The 24571-nt window shown below is 41.4% G+C and overlaps 1 protein-coding gene across 3 annotated transcripts in view; it reads left to right on the top strand.

Annotated features, from left to right (window-relative positions):
* Window positions 1-24571, top strand: part of LOC137629533 (WD repeat, SAM and U-box domain-containing protein 1-like) — a 164130-nt gene that overhangs the window by 99354 nt on the left and 40205 nt on the right. For all 3 annotated transcript variants that reach the window (XM_068360943.1, XM_068360941.1, XM_068360942.1), the window contains one exon: window positions 18093-18292. In XM_068360943.1, coding sequence (XP_068217044.1) covers window positions 18093-18292 — 200 coding nt within the window. The remainder of the gene's footprint in view (window positions 1-18092; window positions 18293-24571) is intronic.

The raw sequence follows: 24571 nt of genomic DNA, 5'->3' as shown, positions 1-24571 counted from the left end.
AGTTTATATAGGGAATATTTATTTTGATGTTGTAACTGTTCTTAAAATATTTTATTTTTCCGTTTCCTTTCCTTACTTGGCTATTTTCCCTGTTGGGGCCCTGAGCTTATAGCATCCTGCTTGTCCAACTAGGATTGTAGCTTAGCAAGTAATAATGATGATAAAAATAACTTCAGAAGTTCAAACTTGCAGCAATACAGGTTGATATCAGTCTTTCTTCATAGTTTATATATGACAGATCTATTTTAACATTGTAATTAATCTTGAAGTATTTTATTTATTTTTATTCATTATGTCTCGTATTTCGTTTTTCTCTGGACTATTTTCCCTGTTGGAACCTTAGGCCTTGTAGCATCCTGCTTTTTCAACTAGGGTTGTAGATTAGCTAGTAATCCGATCATTCTACTGAAAATGTCCCATCTCTCCACGGAATAAAATCATGTTTATATTCAGAGAATTAGATGCATACTATTAAATTGAAATAAATAGGTAGAGGCATTGTACTTATCCATGAAAGGTTAAAGGAAACAGACAAATAAGACCATAAACATAATTTCTATGGTCATTATAAGCCTAATTCATTTCCTCAAGTGGCAGTCTCTTTCCAAGAATTACATGCTTATCTCTTCCACAGTGTAATCACTAGCCAGTTTGGGAAAATCAACACACATCTAATTGTGTAATCCTGCTAACATGAATTAACTTGAATAAAAAACAGGAATAAAAGTTTTTTTCCGTCACTTTTATTAAGTCTTAAATGCCACAAGTGAACAACAGAGGCAAAGCACAAATCATTACTCTATTATACCTTATCCTAGAGACTGAACATACATTATTGTTATAATTAAAAGCAAAGCAGCAACCTAGATTGAAAAGTGGGATGCTACAAGTCTTAAGGTTCCATAAAGGAAAACAGCCCAGCATGGGTAAAGAAAAAGAAGTGGAGAATGAACTATAAAAGAATACATGAACAAAGCATACTTTATACTGCGAAAATAACATTAGTGATGGTTTTGAAAACTATGACATAAGAAAAATGGAAGAAAAAAAATAAGATATAAACAAATATCACGTCTCACAGTTTTATGGTCGCTTGAATTTAACATGTCTAACACCGTTACATCTTTAGCTAAATTTACTTTTTTTCACTGAGAATAAAATAGATTTCTTATTTGTTTCTCCATTTGGGTTTCACCGTGTCCATTTACTATGTTCCCTTTTATAAAAAAAAAGGTGCTAATGATTTTTACATTCTTTCTGCAAATTCTATAAGCATGTCACCTCTGACATATATATATATATATATATATATATATATATATATATATATATATATATATATATATGTATATATATATATTTATATATATATATATATATATATATATATATATATATATATATATACAGTATATATATATATATATATATATATTTTATATATATATATATATATATATATATATATATATATATATATATATATATATATATATATATATATATACAGTATATATATATATATATATATATATATATATATATATATATAAACATATATATATATATATATATATATATATATATATATATATATATATATATATATATATTTATATATGTATAAAAATATATATATATTATATATATATATATGTATAAATATATATTTATATTTATTTATTATCTACCTTTTTGTTTACTTTGTCAAAATTTTCTTCACATCCACGTCTTACTCAAGGAATGGTTTTGGTATGAATATGGGTCCAGTTGAAGTTTGACTCACCTCTATTACTTTAATTTAACTTGTGGCATTATTTGTTCCTGTAACATTTATTTTTCAACAACAAAATATATATATATTTTTATTTGACGAGAATAACCTCACAGGTTATATCTAGTTTCATATGTCATTGCATTTAAATATCTTACAGTATGATTGAAATTTGTATCGGCTAAGATTAAAAAACAGGAGAAATGTTTTGTAAGGACCGAATGCATTTTGAGGAACAGTGGAAAACTAAAATCTTTCAATGTTCTGCTAATAATAGGTGAAGTTCTTATGATACCAAATGAAGGAATTCTTTACTAATATCTTACACTAGTCTTGTGTACTGTGGTTATAGTTTTTTTTTATTTTTTAATCATATTTTAATTTGGATTATATATGTATACTGTTTGGTTGGTTTTTATGCAAGTTAGTATTCATCTTTTCGATGTGTAGAGCCTGTTGATTTGGATATATCATTTTTATGAACTCAAAATATTCATCTATTCACCGAAAGATGTAATATGTGATAAGATATTCATTTAGTGGCACCGTTCAGGTGTGTTAGCATGTTTGATATGGGCTGTGTATTTTTCTGTATAGTATTATAATCACTACATATAAAATAGGAACTGAATAATTTAAACCTTTTAATTCTAAACATGTGACATCAATTGACAACCACTAGTTAGAATAGTATTTGCCTGCTTTGTTACCAATTTATCTAATGCTCTTCATGCATCATTGCACTTTTATTTATTATGATTGTTTTTACAGTAATACTGTACACTCTTTATTGGTTTATGTAGATAACTAACACATAAGGAGCACTACTCTTAATTGAAATATTTTGTTGATTTGTAGAAATTAGAACTATTTTGAAAAAGTAAATTGACTTAGAGGAAACAATTGCTGCTAGAGGTTTATATAGGTCATATATTTATTTGCTCGTATGCAAATAAAAACCTTCACTCTTTAATAGGGGTAAGATTCAGATGAAATCTGGTGGCTAAAACTGGAAACAGCCAAAGAAGAATTATTGCAGTTCTGGCAACCTCCACCCAATATTCGTAGGTAATATGGGTCTGACAGCGTTCAGAGCTCCTTTCTGATTCAGGTCGTCAAGCTGCAAAAACGTATTATCGACGCTCTCCAACCAGACAAGTTTTTCTAATTGTCTCTCTCTCATTTCAGTATGAGTGTGAAAGAACTTTGCAAGCAGGCGGATGTATCTAGGGCTGTCAAATCAGTACTGTGGCACCTTTATGAGTAAGGTTGAGGTTAATCCTCACCCCTTTTGTGTCCGGCATTTAGAGGGCACCGCTGCACTTCGGACTCCTCTTGTATTTGTTCCCAAATTTGTGGCAAAATCCCAAAACTCATTAATCACTGACTAAGGATTGTCTCCTTTTCTGTCTCATTGCTAAAGAGATGACCGATAATCCCGATGACTTGCTTCTGTGTCCTGTGAAGACAGTGAGGCTCTACATAAAGTGAACGAGATCATTTAGACTCCACTTACAGAATTTCCTTTTTAGTACATGGAGGACAAAGAAGTAAATCTCCAGGAATACCATCTCCTTCTGGCTTCTTGAAGTCATCAGTATACCCTACAGGGAGCAAAAGGATACTCCCTTGGCCTCAAGCCTTCCTGGAGCTCATGAAGTCATGAGGATTGTTACCACTTTAGCATTCAGAAAGAAACATTCAGTTGCCCAAGTGTTGAAGCTGGGTGTCTGGCAGAGACAGACCACCTTCACAGCACACTTATCTTCAGGATTGACTCACAGTTTCTTGGATACATTCTTCATAGGACCTGTGATAGCTCCCCAGCCAAGTGGTATAGCAAACCTCGCTCCTGTCTAGGATAGTGTTTACATCATAAGTCTAAGGTTTAAGAGTGAGAATGTTTGGTCTTCTCTCTTCTTTTCCTTCCTTCCCTCTCTTGGGATCAGCCAGTGTAACTTTATGGAGCTGGATAGGATACTGATTCAGGTGAGCATGCTAATGACGGGTAGTTATTTTACTAAAATATTAATAGTATAGAATCCCCATTCTCCTTATTAGGGGGAAGTGTGATAATTAAGGCAAAAACAACATTAATAGGAACATTGTTGCTACTGAAGATAAGTTCTTGTTTAAAAAACTCCTGGGCTGTGATGCAGTAAACCTTGGGTCACAGGATGCAAGGATCCTTTGCTCTGCCTTCCTTACCAGACTAGCTAGCCAGCTGGACTTTCTCCCTCCTAAGGATGACTCCTCTACTAAAGGATGAAGATTTTGAAAGTAATTTGTATTTTTCCTACCTATGGGTTTCACTTCCCACCATATCCATCCCACAAGTCCTTGGCAGAATCAAAGTGAATGCTCTGAGTGCTGTCAGACCCCTATCACCAGTGGTTACTAGCGGGTGGTTGCCAGAACCTTGATAATTTTTTATTGAGCATTTCCAGCTTTTGCCAGAATCTTACCGTGTAAAGGATGTAGGTTTGTATAGATAGGAAAAATATAAATTACTTTTAAAATTTGTCATATTTTGTTCATATTACTGCATTAAAAGGCACAATAGTTATAAAGAATTATGAAAATGCAATGAAATCAATACACACACTCTCTCTCTCTCTCTCTCTCTCTCTCTCTCTCTCTCTCTCTCTCTCTCTCTCTCTCTCTCTGTGTGTGTGTGTGCAGGGATTCCTCACATATACATGCACATACACAAACATATAAGATTAAGTCCTGACGAGTTTTGTGGTATTTCTTCAGGGGACTGATTTATTGAGGGAGGTCTTTATACAGTATAGTGTACAGTATACGGTAAAGTGAGAGTACAAAAATACATAAAGATAATTGTGAGACAATTCTCTACAACCAAAACTTCCTTGGCCTATAATTTTCTGGTGTTAATGTGATTGGAGTTCTTACCCCGTTAGACAGGTAGCAGTCAGGTTCATTTCAGATGGCAAGTAATTTTTAGGTCTTCTAATACATAGTAGGCCTATATGGCGTTATGTATTTTCGTGAAAATTTCATATAGATTTTTTGAGATGTATCTTTCCCCTAATGATTATGACTTGTCTGTGAAAAAATAATGTTGGCATTTTTTTAGACTCCATTTTGAACTTTGGCAGCCATTTTGCTTTTTATACCCTATACTTCAAATTGTGGTGAGTGTTGTGAATACAATTGTATATAATCTTGTATTTTGAGTGGAAATTTTATTATACAGATGTTCACCGCATTAAAGTTTCAAATAGCAGTTATGCAGCTATTATGTCAAAGGACTCTAGCCGTAGTTTTAACATGTTGAAAAATTTTACCCTCAATAATTATAATACATTTGATATTTTACAATGAATGTGGGAGAATTCAATAGTGAAACCTCTAGGTATGAAAGTTTCTGTATGCAAATAATTCAATTAACGAAATGATGTATGAAGATTTTTTTTTGCCTTATATTACGAAATAATAATCAGGGTACAAAATGAAAGTTGTGCGGTTAGGTTAGGTATATTGAGTGATTCAAATATATTTGGCTCTATTTAATTCTGTTTCAACCTATAAAAAAATCATGTTACGAAAGCCACTGTGGGGTATAAATGTAAATTGTTACACACACAACATTATGTCACCTAGGAAGTATTTGTGAATTATGAAAATTATTCCCTGTTCTTTGATGTACTATACTAGTTGCATTTCTAGTATGCAGTGTACAGCACACTAATAAACTATTAAATAATACTAATTTGCTTAGTACTGTATAAGATTGCATTGCATAGATTATGCAGTGCATATTCCTGAGTATCTTGCACGCATGCGAGAAATAAAGGACACTTACCCTGCGGTATGGACAGACTTGGCAAATTGAGGATTTGTGGTTCAGAAGATCGAGTAATTTTTTGCAGCTGTTGGTGTTGACCAAGCTCAGGAGCATATCAACAAATTACACAAAGGAGACAGAGATATCAGTGGCATTACAACTAATCATGAAATCCTTCTGAAGTATTGCCTGAGCACAGCAAAGCTGTCACACTTGACAGAAGAGACAGAAATAATACTAGACATAGAATGTGAACCAGTGACTCAACATCATGATTTACCAAAGGCAAAACTAGCACAACAAGGAAGGAAATCTATGAGCTAAAAAATCATTGTCAAATTGTAATCCTTAAAAGTGGTGGGATTACATGACAGCGCAGAAATGAAACTGATCCACTTCACGAAGAACATCAATATGAAAGTGGATGTTCAGGAAAGAATCCTGAACACATTACACTGTGAAAAGATGGCTTACGATCAGTTTGGAGAAGAGCCCATCTGTGGTACACAGAACCTTTAGGGCAAGATGACAAAGCTAAAGACAAAAGCTGGGGTAAACACAGCTAAGTAGTTTGGACCAAAATTACTGGAGAGTATGTACCTGTAATTCTAAAAGCTTCAAATTCAGAGATGGCACACCTGCTCATCCTTTCTCATTCAAGAGAAATTGATCTGAATGATGCCATGTGCACCTATGAATTTTCTCCAGCGAACAGCATGTTCATGGAAAGGGAAAGTTAACTTCATCCCTGCAGTGACAAATGTCAACTCATCCACCTTCTGGAAGACCAAGCACATACTGGAGACAACCAAGTTAGTGACCAGGAGTTGTTAAATGGTAATGCTTTGATAATTGTTGGTGCTATGGCTGTTGTCCATGAAATGTCTGTATTCAAAGATCAGATACACATGTGCTGAGCTGGCTCAACATTCGAATTTGACCTCACTCTAAGATTTATGTAGTGTTTGACACGTACGTTAAAGTCATCACTGAAAGAACTCGCTGGACAATGTCGTGCAAAATGGAAAGCTTCTCAAGATGCTGATTACTAAGTTGACAGGAACACATGCATTAAAGATCTATTAAAAATTTTCAGTAGTACCAAGACAAAGGAACTCCTAACATTGCACTTAAGCAAAATTATAAAACACTACATAGGAGATGTGCACTATTCCAACAAAAGCGACATTCAACACAGAGTGCAAGCATGATGAAGCAGCCAAGTTAATGATCTTCTATGGGTCTGAAGCTCACAGTTTTGGATACAGGGTCCACATCTACTCTCCAGATACAGATGTGATGATCCTTGCTCTTCCCGGTAGTATTTCAATGGGTGGCTAGTACCCTGGCCAACCTACTACAGTACATACATATACCAAGGCACTTCCCCAAATTTTTGAGGGTAGCCAACATCAAACAAATGAAAAAAGGTGACCTTTCCTCTCTACGTTCCTCCCAGCCTGACATGGGACTCAACCGAGTTCCGCTGGTACTGCTAGGGTGCCACAGCCCACCCTCCCCCGTTATCCACCAGAGATGAAGCTTCATAACGCTGAATCCCCTACTGCTGCTACCTCTGTGGTCATCCAAGGTGACAGGAGGAAGCAGCAGGGCCTACCGGAACTGCATCACAATCGCTCGCCATTCATTCCTATTTCTAGCACGCTTTCTTGCCTCTCTCACATCTATCCTCCTATCACCCAGAGCTTTCTTCACCCTATCCATTCACCCAAACCTACTACAGTACCCAAGGATTTTGGACTGTGAAGAGAATAGAAGGAAATTTTGTAGTAGATTATCAAGTGTTACAGATGACATAAGTTTATTAAGGAAAAGATGTGAAAATAGGAGCGCGTACAGTATTGTTCTGTACAATGTCAGTAATGAAACCTACAGTACAGTTAGTGGACTTTACAATGTAGTGCATCGTTTGAGGTATTAGTTGACTGTATTTTGGCAAGTGTTAATTGGTTAAGGGGCTATGAATTCACTGACCCTAGTTCACCAGTATTATGCAGTTTTTCGATCTTCATGTTCTCGGTTACCTAAATCCCTCAAATATTGAGTGTTGACTGTATTAAAGTTGATGATGTTTTTCAGAGACTAAAAATAAGGAAATCAACTATCCTTGTGATCTATCCTGGGTCATTACAAGTATCTTTATGCCTAAAATTTTTCATAAAGGAAAACTCTGCTATAGAAGTCTGGGCCTAATTCCTGAAACATGATGCTGTGCATAAAGATTATGTTGTGTTATTTACGGATGATTCAGTCAGAGAATGGCTTTGGTTGTAGTGAAGTCCACAATGATGGATCATATTTATCTTATTTTCCAGACCATGCTTCTATATTTACTGCAGAGAACCCTTTTTTTAAAAATTGAAGTAAAATATTCTTAATTTGTTGTGACTTGGAGAGTGCATTAATCTCCTAAAAGTTTTTATAGCCTCCATTTATTAATTCAGGAACTCTTCATTTCTTTTGAATTCCTTCATAAGGGCCTCTCTGGTAATGGTATTTTCCCCATTCCAATATGAACAGACTTATTTGGTTTTATATTTTAATGAAATGGCATGAAAGGTGGCTATCTCCCCTCCTTGACAATAATAAATTGTATAAATGCATCAAGGCAAATATTACCTTTCTTGCAAGTATTTAGGAGCCAAAAGATTGAAGTCATTTTAACAAAAGCTGGATTATCCTCTTTGTTCCTTTATGCCTGACGAGGGGCTCAGTTGAGTTTGGTTGGTACTGTTAGGGTGCCATAGGCCACCCTCCCCCCATCTTCCACCACAAATCATGCTTCATATGCTGATTCCCCTACTGCCACTACCTCAAAGCACCCGAGGTAGCAGAAATTGCATAACAATCACTTGCCATTCATTTCTATTCCTAGCATGCTCTTTTGTCTCTCTCACATCTAACCTGTCACCTAGGGCTTTCTTCACTCCTTCCATCCACCAATATATTACCCTTCCTCTTGCACTTCGCCCATCAACTCTTGCATTCATCACTTTGTTCAGCAGACAACCATTTTCCATCCTCTCTTCATGGCCAAACAACCTCAACACATTCATATCCATTCTAACTGCTAATTCACTCCTCATACCTGTTCTCACTCTTACTACTTCATTCCTAACCCTATCCAACCGAGATACACAAACCATACTCCTCAAGACACATCATCTCGACGACATTCAATTTCTGTCTCTCCACTTTCATTCCCCACAACTCCAATCCATACATCACAGTTGGTACATTCACTTTTTCATACAGAAGTCTCTTTACATTCATTCCTAACCCTCTATTCTTTACCCCTCCCTTCACTGCCCCCAACACTTTACATCCTTCATTCACTCTTTGACATACATCTGCTTCCACTTCACCATTTGCAGCAACAACAAAACCCAATGTCATTCAATCTAGCACCACCCTCACTTCTTGTGCACCTCATAACCTCACTCTTATCCACATTTATTCCCAACTTTCTTCTCTCACATACCCTTCCAAACTCTGTCACTAATCAACACAGCGTCTCCGAGTCTGCAACCAGTACAGTATCATCCACAAACAGAAACTGATTCACCTCCCTCTCATGATCACTTTCTTCTATCAATTTCAATTCTCAACCAAGCACTCGAGCCTTCACCTCTCTTACAGCTCCATCAACAAACAAATGAACAGCCATGGCAACATCAAATATCCCTGTCTCAGCTCTGCTCTCAATTGAAACCATTCACTCATATCATTCTCAATGTTAACACACCCTTTACTGCCAATGTATAAACTCTTCAATACTTGCAACAACCTTCCACCAATTCCATATAACCTCATCACATTCCACATCACATCCCTATCAACTCTGTCATAAGCTTCCTCCAGATTAATAAATGCATCATACACATCCTTACCTTATGCTGAATATTTCTCGCATATCTGCCCAACTATAAAATTCTGATCTATACATTCCCTACCTCTTCCAAAGTCATCCTACACCTATAAGATTACATACTCCATTTTATCCTTAATCCTATTAATTAACACTACCATACACTTTTTCAGAAACACTCAATAAACTAATATCCCTAAAATTACAACACTCATGCACATCTCCTTTGCCTTTGTATAGTGGAACAATACATGGCCACACCCAGTCTACTGGCACCATTGACAACATAAAACATATATGAAACAAGCTCACCAACCATTTCAGCACAGTCACACCCCCTTTCTTTAACATCTCAGCCCTCACACCATCCATACCTACTCTCGTATCATCTAGTGCTCTCTTTGCTTCTTCTCTTGTTATCTCTCTCTCATCATCTCCCATTACTGGCACCTCAACACCTGCAAGAGCAATGATATTTGCCTCCTATCATCCTCAACATTCAGCAACCTTTCAAAATATTCTCGCCTCATCTTTCAATAGCCAGTCACTTCACTTCTTGATCCACCCTTCTTTACTTTCTTCACGTGTTTCTAAAACTACTTATTCTCTTCATACGTACTACCAAATCCCTGACCCCACCTGCAGTCAGCCTCCCTCTTTGCCTCAGCCACTTTACGATTTACTTTCACATTTTCAATATTAATCTTACCCGATAATCATGTAGCTGTCAACTCTGTTGCCGACAGAAATCTACGGTCGGGATACGCCAGCGATCGCTATACAGGTGGGGGTGAACACCACAGCGCCATCTGTGGTCAGGTACTCCAGTACTTCTTGTCAACACCACCTCAATTTTTCCTCTGTCGTGCCTCCGGCTAGACCCACATGGATACGCTGTTGATTCTGGAGTTATTGCTCACGATTTGGTGATGTATTTGCTCTAGAGTTTAGCCTTCGCTATTCAGGAAGCTATATCATTAGCTTAGCAAGTTTTTGGAATTAATTTGATTTAATTTTTGATTTAATTTTGGTACGAAGAGAGTATGAACTCTCTTTCACTTTTAAATGGCCGACCCTTCCCTTAGACGGAAGTGTTGGTGTCGAAGAGAGTATAGACTCTCTTAATTTTGCTTAACAAAGTTATAGATTTATTTTATATCTCTCCGCCTTTTATAGGCCTCTTTGATTAACTTCCTTTTATTATAAACTTATTAAAATTGATTTTTATATTTGTTTATATTCGACCTTTCCTAATAGTAGGCGGTCTTTTCTTGAACCGAAGTTAATTAACATTGAGCCCGTCATTTCGTTTTTACCTGTTAACATATTATGCTATTTTAATGTTTTTGAAAGAATTTCTTTGATAGTCTTGTACTGTTTTCAAAGTTGAACTAACGTTTTGTTTTGTCTCTGCAGTTGTTGACGTTCAGAACGTTCAACTTGCTCTCTATCGTTACGATAGAGAGAGAGTCTATCACGGTGTCACGTTGCAGTAAGAGTAAACCGATTCTAGCGTTTTGTTCATTCTTTCTTAGCTTAAATGGTTTTAATTCTAATAAAGGAACTTTTTATTTGGGAAACCTTTCAGTTTTTTTCCTTTAACAATAATATGTTTTAACGATATATATAATTGGGCTCTTCTCTCAGGTGCTAAGTCAAGAGAGAGAGAGAGAGAGAGATAGAGACGGAGGGAGAGAGAGGAGGATAAACGTTTCGTTCAAGCGGGTAACGTTGTTATCGTTTTTGCTCTTCTCCCTAGTCTCTTTAGGGGAAGAAGGTAAACGTTTCTAGAGTTTTATTCTTGTTCTCAGACTTTATGCGGTGAGAGATTTTAAACGTAGTTTATTTGATCTAGTGTTTAGTCTCTTTTCCAGCCACTGAATTATTTATCTTTCATTATGTTTTTCTGTTACATTGTAATACTGTTTTCGCAATTACTAACTTTTAATGAAGGATAGAATTGCGTGTTTCAGGTACAAACCACTTAAAGTTTCGAGTTCAGTGAAATAAGTGCAAACAGAAAATCAAAAGTGATAAAGTGATAAGCGCAAAGTATTACAGTGTTGCGTTCGAGGGTTCGTCTGTTCGTGCCAGTTGTTCGCCTAGTCTGGGACCTCTTACAAGCTCCCAAGCCCAGGGGAGAAGTAATGTCGAAGGACTTATGGGTTCAGCAGGCCTTGATCGACGAACAGACGTTTCCCTCCGTGGTTTCGGGTGTAACCAACTCACGTAGCCGACGTGATCACCCCACCCACACAAAGACGAGAGAGCCCATTTATTCCTCGTCTGCGGAAGAGGTTTCTCGCAGAAACCATGGACCAAATCTTGCAGCTTTTAAGTGCAAGTCGGTCCCTTCCGCGCAAGTCCAACTCCTAGGTGGTGCCATTAGCACTGGGTCAGTTCGGACTTGCTGCAGTACGACAACTGCACACCTCCCAGAGAGGCAAGGTGGTATCGCAACAGACAGTAGCTCCGTCTGTTGCCGCACCAGCTGTTTTAGACCCTCAGTTTCAACGGACAGTAGCTCCGTTTGTTGTTGTCTTTCTTAAACTCTAGTGGTCTATGCTGCTGACAATGCAGTCTCAGCTTGCGGTGTTGATGCAGGAGTTTCAGGCAGAGAAGGTTAACACACCTCCTCCTGCGAGCGCTCCTCCACCTCTACGCAGTCCAGCCTGCCAGACGTATGATGTTGAGGTTCCTCAAGCTACCTCCATGCGTGAGCTGCCGCTTTGGGAGTTGCCAGATACCAGCTCTGTGCAGCAACCTCCACTTTCCTTGAGGCAGGAGCCTCTTGCCACGCGGCAACCTCCTCAACACTTGAGGCAGGAGCCTTATGCTTTGCAGCAACCTCCTCTACCCTTGAGGTAGGAGCCTCATGCGTTGCGACTACCTCCTCCATCCTCGAGGCAGCAACCTCTTGCGGTGCGACAACCTCCACCATCCTCGAGGCAGCAACCTCAACTCCACCTCTGCGCAGTCCACCCTGCCAGACGTATGATGTTGAGGTTCCTCAACCTACCTCCACGCGTGAGCTGCCGCATTGGGAGTTGCCAGATACCAGCGCTATGCAGCAACCTCTTGCGTTGCGGCAACCTCCACCATCCTTGAGGCAGCAACCTCAACTCTTGCGGCAGCCACCTCCACTCTTGAGGCAACCTCAACTCTTGAGGCAAGAGCCTCAACTCTTGAGGAACCTCATGCTTTGAGGCAGCCGCCTCAACGCATGCAGCAACCGCATTCTTCACAGCATGAGCCTCTCTCTGCGCAGCGTCCTCCTCAAACCATGAGGCAGGAGCCTCATGCTATGCGGCAATGGGCTCTCGTGGCATGGTTGGTTTCGACCTGGCCTTTCATTAGAAGGGGCTAGCGTTCGATCCCAAGTATGAGGTAGAAATTTATTTCTATTTGAACATGATGTTGTGTTGATATTTATCCATATTGACTCATTAGGGGTAATTTGAATGAATTACTACCAATTGTGTCACGTGGTGGCCCGGGGAAATCTGGTAAAACTCGCTGGTAAAGAGACTGATGTCTCACCAGGTAAATCCTCGGACAGCTAGATTAGGGTCAGGTTCAGATTTCCTTTTAAGAATAAATAACCGCCTCAACCCATGAGGCAGGAGCCTCATACTATGCGGCATCCTCCTCAACGCATGCGGCATAAGCCTCATCCCTTGCAGCTTGAGCCTCATCCCATGCAGCATGAGTCTCATACCATGCAGCATGAGCCTCATCCCATGCAGCATGAGCCTCATCCCATGCAGCATAAGCCGCACGCCATGCAACATGCTCTGCTTACCTTACAGCATGCTCTACATACAGCATGCTCTGCATACAGCATGCTCTGCATACCTTACCGCATGCTTCTCAGTCACACATCTTTGGTTGTTGCCAACTCACTAGACTGTCAAGCAGTTTCATAACGTTGCCTTCTAGTCTGCTGCTTTTGCACCAGTGAAACCCTCACTGAGAGAACTTAGCTTTTCTCGGATATGGTTCCTGTAGATGAGAAAGTGCTATTCTCCCTCCTTCTGATTTTCCCTTGAGGACTCTGTCATTTGGAGAGGAGCCTTTAGCTGCTTAGCCTCCTATGGACTTTTATTTAAGCATAGCATGCTTCCAGGGAGGGTAATGGTTCCACTTCAGTCGCTAACCCCGTCTGTTTCCACACCTGCTCCCATAGACCTTGAGCTGTGTTGCAAGACATGCAGTCCAAGCTTAGTCCTTGTTAGAGGATTTTTTGTTTACGGAGTCAGTGTGTCACTGGGAAGACGTTCAACAACCAGCAGAAGTGACTTGTTGTGACGCAGTGCGGCAACCTCAGCAACCCGATAAGGAGTTGTCTGTACGACCCAGACAGTCTAGACAGCTTCGGGTTGTCACTGTACTTCCTCGCTTCCCCATGGTTGACAGTTCACAGACTGTGCAGCAGTACCATGATCTTGTGTCCGGCTCCGTCAGACGACTAGCTTTTAAGAGCTCCCACAAGTCGTCGCTGTCTGGAGATTCTCAGATGGACTATGGATCTGACCAAGGAACTGGGCCTCCTGGTCAATTTTGAGGAGTCCCAGCTCGTCCCATCCCAGACCATTGTCTACCTGGGTATGGATCTTCAGAGTCGAGCTTTTCGGGCTTTTCCGTCGGCCCCAAAGATATACTAAGCCCTAGATTGCATCCAGAGCATGCTGAGAAGGAACCGATGCTCAGTCAGGTAGTGGATGAGTCTAACAGGGACACTTTCATCGCTGCCCTGTTCATCGAGTTAGGGAGACCCCACCTCCCCCCCTTCAGTATCATCTAGCGGCTCACTGGATAAAGGACATGACGCTAGAGACGATCTCAGTTCCTGTTTCCGAAGAGAGGAGGTCTACTCTCACGTGGTGAAAGAACAGCTTTCTTCTCAAGGAAGTCTACCTTTGGCTGTTCAGAAACCCGACCGCCGTCTCTTCTCTGACGCATCAGACACGGGCTGGGGTGCGACTTTGGACGGACAGGAATGCTCGGGAACATGGAATCAGGAGCTAAGGACACTTCACATCTATTGCAAGGAGCTGTTGGCGGTTCATCTGGCCTTGATAAACTTCAAGTCCCTCCAGCTTAACAAGGTGGTGGAGGTGGACTCTGACAACACCACAGCCTTGGCTTACATCTCCAAGCAGGGAGGGACTCATTCGTGGAAGTTGTTCTAGATCGCAAGGGACCTCCTCATCTGGTTAAAAGATCGAAAGCTCACGCTGGTAACGAGGTTCATTCAGGGCGATATGAATGTCATGGCAGATCGCCTTAGCCGGAAGGGTCAGGTCATCCCCACAGAGTGGACCCTTCACAAGAATGTTTGCAGCAGACTTTGGGCCCTGTGGGGTCAGCCAACCATAGATCTGTTCGCTACCTCGATAACCTAGAGGCTCCCGTTGTATTGTTCTCCGATTCCAGACCCAGCAGCAGTTCACGTGGATGCTTTTCTGCTGGATTGGTCCCATCTCGACCTGTATGCATTCCCGCCGTTCAAGATTGTCAACAGGGTACTTCAGAAGTTCGCCTCTCGCAAAGGGACACGGCTGACGTTGGTTGGCTCCGCTCTGGCCCGCGAGAGAATGGTTCATAGAGGTACTGCAATGGCTGGTCGACATTCCCAGGACTCTTCCTCTAGGAGTGGACCTTCTACGTCTACCTCACGTAAAGAAGGTACATCCAAACCTCCACGCTCTTCGTCTGACTGCCTTCAGACTTTCGAAAGACTCTCAAGAGCTAGGGGCTTTTCGAAGGAGGCAGCCAGAGCGATTGCCAGAGCAAGGAGGACATCCACTCTCAGAGTCTATCAGTCTAAAGGGGAGGTCTTCCGAAGCTGGTACAAGACCAATACAGTTTCCTCATCCAGTACCACTGTAACCCAGATTGCTGACTTCCTGTTACATCTAAGGAACGTAAGATCCCTTTCAGCTCCTACGATTAAGGGTTACAGAAGTATGTTGGCAGCGGTTTTCCGCCACAGAGGCTTGGATCTTTCCACCAACAAAGATCTACAGGACCTCCTTAGGTCTTTTAAGACCTCAAAGGAACGTCGGTTGTCCACTCCAGGCTGGAATCTAGACGTGGTCCTAAGGTTCCTTATGTCATCAAGATTTGAACCTCTCCAATCAGCCTCTTTTAAGGACCTCACATTAAAAACTCTTTTCTTCGTGTGCTTGACAACAGCTAAAAGAGTAAGTGAGATCCACGCCTTCAGCAGGAACATAGTTTTTCACATCTGAAACGGCTACATGTTCCTTGCAGCTCGGTTTTTTGCTAAAACGAGCTTCCTTCACGTCCTTGGCCTAAGTCGTTCGAGATCCCAAGCCTGTCCAACTTGGTGGGGGACGAACTGGAGAGAGTACTTTGCCCAGTTAGAGCTCTTAGGCACTATCTAAAAAGGTCATAACCTTTACGAGGACAATCAGAAGCCTTATGGTGTGCTATCAAGAAGCCTTCTCTTCCAAGGTCTAAGAACTCAGTTTCTTACCTATTCAGGCTCCTGATTAGGGAAGCACATTCTCATCTGAAGGAAGAAGACCTTGCTTTGCTGAAGGTAAGGACACATGAAGTGAGAGCTGTGGCTACTTCAGTGGCCCTCAAACAGAACCGTTCTCTGCAGAGTGTTATGGATGCAACCTATTGGAGAAGCAAGTCAGTGTTCGCATCATTCTATCTCAAAGATGTCCAGTCTCTTTACGAGAACTGCTACACCCTGGGACCATTCGTAGCAACGAATGCAGTAGTAGGCGGGGGCTCAGCCACTACATTCCCATAATCCCATAACCTTTTTAACCTTTCTCTTGAATACTTTTTATGGGTTGTACGGTCGGCTAAGAAGCCTTCCACATCCTTGTTGATTTGGCGGGTGGTCAATTCTTTCTTGAGAAGCGCCGAGGTTAAAGGTTGTGATGAGGTCCTTTAGTATGGGTTGCAGCCCTTTATACTTCAGCACCTAAGAGTCGTTCAGCATCCTAAGAGGACCGCTACGCTCAGTAAGAAAGACGTACTTAATAAAGGCAGAGTAATGGTTCAAGTCGTCTTCCTTACCAGGTACTTATTTATTTTATGTTATTTTTGAATAACTAATAAAATAAAATACGGGATACTTAGCTTCTTTGTTAACATGTATGCTGGTCTCCACCCACCACCCTGGGTGTGAATCAGCTACATGATTATCGGGTAAGATTAATATTGAAAAATGTTATTTTCATTAGTAAAATAAATTTTTGAATATACTTACCCGATAATCATGATTTAATTGACCCACCCTTCCTCCCCATAGAGAACCAGTGGACCGAGGAAAAAATTGAGGTGGTGTTGACAAGAAGTACTGGAGTACCTGACCACAGATGGCGCTGTGGTGTTCACCCCCACCTGTATAGCGATCGCTGGCGTATCCCGACAGTAGATTTCTGTCGGTAACAGAGTTGACAGCTACATGATTATCGGGTAAGTATATTCAAAAATTTATTTTACTAATGAAAATAACATTTTTTCTCTCTCTATCTTTCATACTTCTTTAGGTTGTTACTCTTCAGCCATTATTCAAATGCCTTCTTTTTCTCCTCCACCTTCATCTTCACTCCTTTTTTTCTCCATTCACTACCCGTCCTCATACTACCTCCAATAATCTTCTTACCACACACATTAGCATGCCCAACAAAATTTTCTTTTACTAATTTCCACTCCTCTAGATCACCAGTTTCTCTCATTTTTCAACTCCTCCACCTTCATAACCCTTCTTTTACATCCCCCACTCTATTTCCCCATTCTTTAGTTATAACTAATTTTGCTTCAACCAAAAAATTATCCGCCATACCGGTAGCCATACCCCTAAATATGTGCACATCTTACAATCTTCCAATTATCCTTCTTGTTATTAACACATAATCCATCAATGCTCTTTCTACCAGTCTTTCACTTACCACTCTTATCTATGTACATTTATTATTTCTCTCTTCTTGAAAACACTCTTACTACCAGCTCTTGTTCAACACATATCTAGCAGTCTCTTGCCACTCTCATTTTCTCCTAGTATGTCATGCTTCCCAATAACACCTTCTACCTCTCCAGCACCCACTCTGGCATTTAAGTTACACAAAACACTGTAAAACTACTGTACATAATTCCTTCTATTCAGTCCATCTACACACCTAGTTAACTCATTCCAGAAACTATTCCTTTCTTCACTTTTTTTCCACAACCCAGCCCATACGCACCAACAAAAGCCAATTATATTAATGATGGTTTATGATTGTTTCAAATGAAAATTCAGATTGGGATTCTTTGCTTAATATAATTAAGTTTGTATTGACTCTGTTTCTAGCATTCTAGGAATTCTGAATGTGATATACTAGCATCCCCAAAGAGAAATATTATCAAGTCTCAAAATGCCAGTCATCACAATTGGACATATTTTTAGTGTTCTCTTCAGTGCATTCTAGTAAAAAAGAAGCGATATAGTAGCCTGTACCAAACTCACTAATGTATAAGTACTTAAGTGGTTATAAAGGGGTGAATGAATTTCATTAGATAATCAGCTATAGTATGTTGCTGTAGAAGTACTAAATTTGAATATTTAAGAAATATTTCTGTCTTTACAGGCAAATGAATGGTGACGAATCGACAGTAACAACTGTTGGCTTCACTCCAGACAGCAGTTACCTGGCAACGGGTAGTAGTGGAGGAGAGCTGCGTGTCTGGGATGCTCGATATGGTCATTCAGTTCCCATCGCCATCAAATCAAAGGCACATGACTTAGGCGTCAGTACACTTCATTTCAGTCCAGCCATTGGGAAAGAAGGTAAGTCTTATTTTGATGTGATATGATGAGCTTTATTCTTTTATTTGGATTGAGTTGTAGGGTTCTATTTTTAATAGGATTTTGATAGCCAACTAGAAACGCACTCTAAGTACAGACCTCCGCCATGGGAGTATATTTCTTGAAACCAGCTTGCCTTTCCCAGAATCAATTTATTTCTCGAAACGAGCTTGCCTTTCCCAGAATCAATTTATTTCTCGAAACGAGCTTGCCTTTCCCAGAATCAATTTATTTCTCGAAACCAGCTTGCCTTTCCCAGAATCAATTTATTTCTCAAAACCAGCTTGCCTTTCCCAGAATCAATTTATTTCTCGAAACCAGCTTGCCTTTCCTAGAATCAATTTAGACCATGTGTGATTTTGAAGTCTGTGTGACAACCATGTGTAAACTTAGGGTTAATTTGGTCGACCTTTTGCTTGACCTTGACCTTGGACCTAGGACTTTCAAAATTAAATTACTTCCATATCTCAACATAGCAATTAATCCCTGAAAGTTTCACTACTCTGTGAGTAAAATTGTGGCCAGGAAGTTGTTCACAAACAAACAAACAAACAGATCAACAAGGGCAAAAACATAACCTCCTCCCAACTTTGTTGGCAAAGGTAATTATCTTCAGACTAGTTATTTAACAAGACAATCATCAACAGTGTTTTTCTGGTTATATTTAAAGATATATATTTGATTTATCATTGGATTGCTGTGAGAGACTACACAAGTTTAGAGCATTAACATATGTATTACACTTTGTTCTCGCCACTTTCAAATTGAACTTTGTAAGAAAAACAACTCCAACCTCATTTCTGTGGATGTTCAACCCTGAAACATAAGAATAACAGGTAAATAGTGACTAGGTTGTACTGTTAGCAATTAGACAAAACAGTAATGGCTTACAACAACAAGCAAGGCGGCACGGTTCCCTACCTTGTGCTAGTTGACAAAATAATTGCACACACGAGTGACCGTCATTAGACTGTTGAGTTATTAGCAAGGTTAAATTTTGGGTAGGAGAACGTCCATGCAGATCAGCTCAGTCGCTTAGGGTAAGTTCTGGAGACATGATTCCTATAACCTTGCATAGTGGAAAGGTCTTAAATTTACCTTCTTTCAACCATATTCTCTCAGGAATTAATTGAGGAGATATCCTCGGGAATCAGGGTGACCCAAGTGAGCTCAAGCTGAATGATAACTCAATATTCTAACTTAATGGGTGGGTTCCAAGGGAGATAAATATTGGTCTGTTCTTTGGTGTCAAGAGGCCCCTTTACAGATACATTTGAACAAAAGAGTTCTTGGCACACCGCACTCTGAGGAAGTACACCCTGTCACACCCTTATTGTGCGGCGAGTAACCAAATAGGTAGCATAGGGAGAGACGTCAGAGGTGGTGGACAGTGATACACATAGGAACTCCCTGTGCAGTAACAGTGTGATGGTGTACTTCTTCAGAATGTAACCCCCCTTTTGTGAAGTATGGCGACTTGGCGGTTGGAGACTTTCAATATCTTGGCTGAGTGAGAGGCTATCTCTGTTAACTTCGTAAGAGATGTCTGGATATCTGATAGGTTTCTCATTTCTTTCGCCTGGTTATAAAAAGATCTACAGGTGTGGAATGGATGTCATTTAAGATGATAGAGGGTATCCCATTAACACCTACAGCAAATAGTGTTACAATCAACACACTTCATAGGGAACTCCTTTTCTTGGTATCATTTCTCAGACAAAATGTCTCCTACTCTAATTTTGAAATATCAATAAGCCAAAAAAGTACAGCTCTCTCAATCATGAATAGTTTTAAGAATGCCATATCTGCATGCTGTATCTTACCTTTTTAAGGGAAAATATAAGATATATAATGCTCTTCGTAGGCAAATATTTCACATATAGAGGTTTCTTGTTGAATTAGCACACCTAAGTATGTTTTCTTAAAACAATGCTGTATTTTTGACAAAATGACTTTGTTTCCCAAGTATCATGTGAATATTGCATTGAAAATATTTTCCTTGATCTTGGTGAAGATGCAAGCGCAATGGGTCAGTAGTTTGCTACTTAAAAAAAAACTTATCTGTTTAAAGTTTAAAAAATACAAATTCCACACTGCTGGGAAACTGGTGTCACACCAAATTCTATCAATACCTTAACAGTGAATGTAAATATTTTTTTATTCACATACATGTCTAATAATTTTGGATTGATTTACATCAGGCCCTGTGTCTGTATTGTTATAAGCAGCTAGATCAGAATCAAATTATATTTTGCTAAGGGGAAAGATGTAAATTTCGTCCCTTTTTATTGTAAATTTGTTTGTTTCTGTTCTTAACTGTATTTATGTTGGTGACCAGGATCAATTTGTTAATTAATTGATATTTTTCAATATTTAACTTAGCCGGTGATTATAATAGCTGCAACTCTGTTGCTCGACAGAAAACTCTAAGGTAAAATTCGCCAGCGATCGCTACACAGGTTGCGGGTGTGCCCAACAGCGCCATCTGTCGTCCAGATACCCAGTACTCAATGTAAACAAAGAACTCAATTTTCTCTCTGTCGTGCTCCCGACAAGACGTGCTTATTCGCTGTTGCTAACTGAATTTGTTTTCACAACTAATTGGTGAAGTACACTATTCTAGTTTTGAGCTTTCGCTGTGCAGGCTTTCTCTTCGCAATTCCTTGAACTCTTTTTGATTACGGATTCTTTGTTGATGACTTTTTGATAGTTTTTGAATTCCCCTTTGACCAATTCAAAATGGCTGACCCTTCACAAGTCCCAAAATTTAGGAAGTGCAATGCTAGGGACTGTTCAAGGCGTCTTCCGAAGGCCTCTATCGACCCTCACACTGTTTGTTCCAATTGTCGGGATAAAACCTGTCAATTGGAAGATCGATGTGAGGAGTGCGTTGGGCTTTCGGAATTCGATTTTATCGAATTCCAAAAATATACACGTAGGCTAGAGAGAGATAGAGTTAGGAGAAGTTCCTCTCGTTCTATTGACATTTCCTCTCCTCATGCCCCACAACCTATTCCTTCCCTTGTAGTGGTTGCTCCTAATCCCCCTTCTGGCACTCAGGAACCTTCGATGGCTGATATGATGCGTGCCATCCAAGCTCTGGGTGAGAGAGTTGAGTCACTGGCTAGTGACCGTAATCAGCTCATGGCGGATGTCAAGGAGCTGAAGTGTAAAAGTGCAGTGGGAAGTGATAAAGTGAGGGATAGTGTTGTGGATAGTGTTGCGCTTGAGGGTTCGTCTGTTCGTGCCTGTCGTCCTCCTAGTCCGGGACCTCTTGCAAGCTCCCAAGTCCAGGGGAGAAGCAATGTCGTACGACAAATGGGTTCGAGAGGCTTTAATCAGCGAACAGACGTTCCCTCCGTGGTATCGGGCGTATCTACCCAAGATCGCCCCTGCCTAACAAAGACGAGAGAGCCCATTTATACCTCGTCTGCGGAAGAGGTTTCTCGCAAGAAACCATGGACCAAGGTCTCACGAACGTTAAAGCGCAAGTCGGTCCCTTCCGCGCAAGTCCAACGGCCCAGCTGTAGCCACTGGGTCAGTTCGGACTCGCTGCAGTCATCCGATGACTGCTCACCTCCTAAGAGAGGCAAAGCGGTACCGCTTCAGACAGTTACACCGTCTGTCGCTGCACCTGCTCCTGTAGACCCTAAGTGGTCTTTACTGCAAGACATACAGTCGCAACTCACGTCGCTTATGCAGGACTTTCGTGCGGAGAAGGTTGCTGCCGCACCAGTAGCTAGTGCAGCTCCTTGCCTACAACCACCCACACGATCGGTTGTGCGTCCTGGGGACGCTGAGGTAACCTTCTCACGCACTCCAGTTGAGAGAGTTCCACCACCCATGCGTTCCAGTGTGATCTGCCAGCCGCATGTTGACGTTCAGCGACGCACGGAGGTATCCGTTGACGTCCGTGAGGTTCAACAACCGTCAGAGTTGTTTTGTTTTGACGCGGTGCGTCAACCTCCGCAACCCAGTGTGGTTGCCACTGCGCACCCACATCAGTCTAGACAGTCTGGAGTAGACGCTGTGCGTCCCCGCGCTGCTATGGTTGTTGCCAGCTCACAGACTGGGCAACAGTTCCATGACGTTGCGTCCGGCTCAGTCACGCATGCACCCGTGCGGCCGGACTCAGCCAACCAGCCGTTACCCACTCCGTTGCCGTTCCCTCATCAGTTATCGGATGAGGGACTTTCTGATGATGATGGTGCTGCACATGAAGATGAACCGCACTCAGAACTGGACGAGCCCAAGTCTACGCAACCCTCTTTGGACTTTAGGAAAGTTTTGGCCCTGTTCAAAGAGATGTTTCCGGACCAGTTTGTGTCTGTAGCTCCGCGTTCGCCTCCGTCAGAGTTTGTGTTAGGCATGCCGTCAACTGCTCCTGCCTTTACTAGACTCGTCCTCGCACGCTCGTCCAAGAGAGCTTTGCGAGTGATTGGAGAATGGCTGCAGTCCAAAAAGAGTTTAGGGAAGACAGCTTTTACGTTTCCCCCTGCTAGACTCTCTTCTAGATCGAGCGTCTGGTATGCCACGGGAGAAGTTCTCGGCTTGGGAGTTCCTGCCTCTGCCCAGGGCGACTTCTCAAGTCTTGTAGACTCTCCCCGCCGCCTAGCCATGAGACGCTCGAAGATATGTTGGTCATCTTCGGACCTGGACCACCTTTTGAAAGGGATATTTAGAGCCTTCGAGGTATTCAACTTCTTAGACTGGTGTCTAGGAGCTCTAAGCAGAAAGATCTCTCCGACGGAGGAGACTTCCTTGCTCATTATGTCCTGCATGGACAAGGCCATACGTGATGGGTCTAATGAGCTTGCTGCATCCTTTGTGTCCGGAGTCCTTAAGAAGCGTGAAAACCTGTGTTCATTCCTTTCAGCTGGAGTTACACCATGCCAGAGATCCGAACTTCTGTTTGCTCCTCTTTCTAAGTGCCTTTTTCCAGAGGACCTGATTAAGGAGATTGCTGCTTCTTTGATACAGAAGGATACTCATGATCTTGTTGCGTCCTCTGCTCGCAAAGCTACCCCTTTGCCTACCTTGTCAGCTAGACCAAGGATGGACACTCCAGCGTCCCGTTTTATTCCGCCCTTTCGTGGCAGAGCCTCCAGCAGAGGAGGTGCTCGTGCCGAAGGGAGACGTGGAAAGAAGAAAGGAACCAAGTCCTTTAAGGGCAGAGTCTGACTGCCAACTTCTTCAGACAGCAGTGGGAGCCAGACTCAAGAACTTCTGGCAGACCTGGGAAAAGAGAGGCGCAGATGCACAATCTGTGAAGTTGCTCAGAGAGGGGTACAAGATCCCGTTTGTACGAAAACCCCCTCTAGCAACGTCCCCCATCGATCTCTCTCCCAGGTACAGAGAGGAAGACAAGAGACGGGCATTGAAACAGGAAGTGTCTCTCTTACTAGAGAAGGGAGCGGTAGTCAAAGTCCTGGACCATCAAACCCCAGGATTCTACAACCGTCTCTTCTTGGTTTCCAAGAAGACAGGAGGGTGGAGGCCGGTGTTAGACGTCAGTGCGCTGAATGTCTTTGTCACAAAGCAGACGTTCTCCATGGAGACCACAAAGTCGGTTCTAGCAGTGGTCAGAAGGGAAGACTGGATGGTCTCGTTAGACCTAAGGGACGCCTACTTCCACGTCCCCATCCACCCGGACTCCCAACCTTTTCTGAGATTCGTTTTCGAAAAGGTTGTCTACCAGTTTCAAGCCCTGTGCTTTGGCCTAAGCACAGCTCCTCTTGTGTTTACGAGGCTGATGAGGAATGTAGCCAAATTCCTTCATTTAGCGGACATCCGAGCCTCCCTCTATTTGGACGACTGGCTTCTCAGAGCTTCTTCCAGTCGTCGCTGTCTGAAGGATCTAAAGTGGACTCTAGATCTGACCAAGGAATTGGGTCTCCTTGTCAATATGGAAAAGTCACAAGTGGTCCCATCCCAAACTATTGTGTATTTAGGGATGGAGATTCACAGTCTAGCTTTTCGGGCTTTTCCGTCGGCCCCCAGAACAATCCAAGCCCAGTTATGCATCCAGAACATGCTGAAGAAGGAACGATGTTCAGTCAGGAAGTGGATGAGTCTGATAGGGACGCTATCATCCCTGGAACAGTTCGTAGCATTAGGAAGACTACACCTCCGTCCTCTTCAATATCACCTAGCATTTCACTGGGAAAAGGACAAGACGCTAGAAGCGGTCTCGATCCCCATTTCCGAGAAGATGAAGTCTTGCCTTACATGGTGGAAGGACAGTATCAGCCTCAGAGAGGG

Source organism: Palaemon carinicauda, chromosome 37 (genome assembly GCF_036898095.1).
Source record: "Palaemon carinicauda isolate YSFRI2023 chromosome 37, ASM3689809v2, whole genome shotgun sequence".
In the NCBI taxonomy this organism is placed as follows: domain Eukaryota; kingdom Metazoa; phylum Arthropoda; class Malacostraca; order Decapoda; family Palaemonidae; genus Palaemon; species Palaemon carinicauda.
Note: the sequence above shows the minus strand (reverse complement) of the source record. Positions and strands in the feature narration are given on the sequence as shown.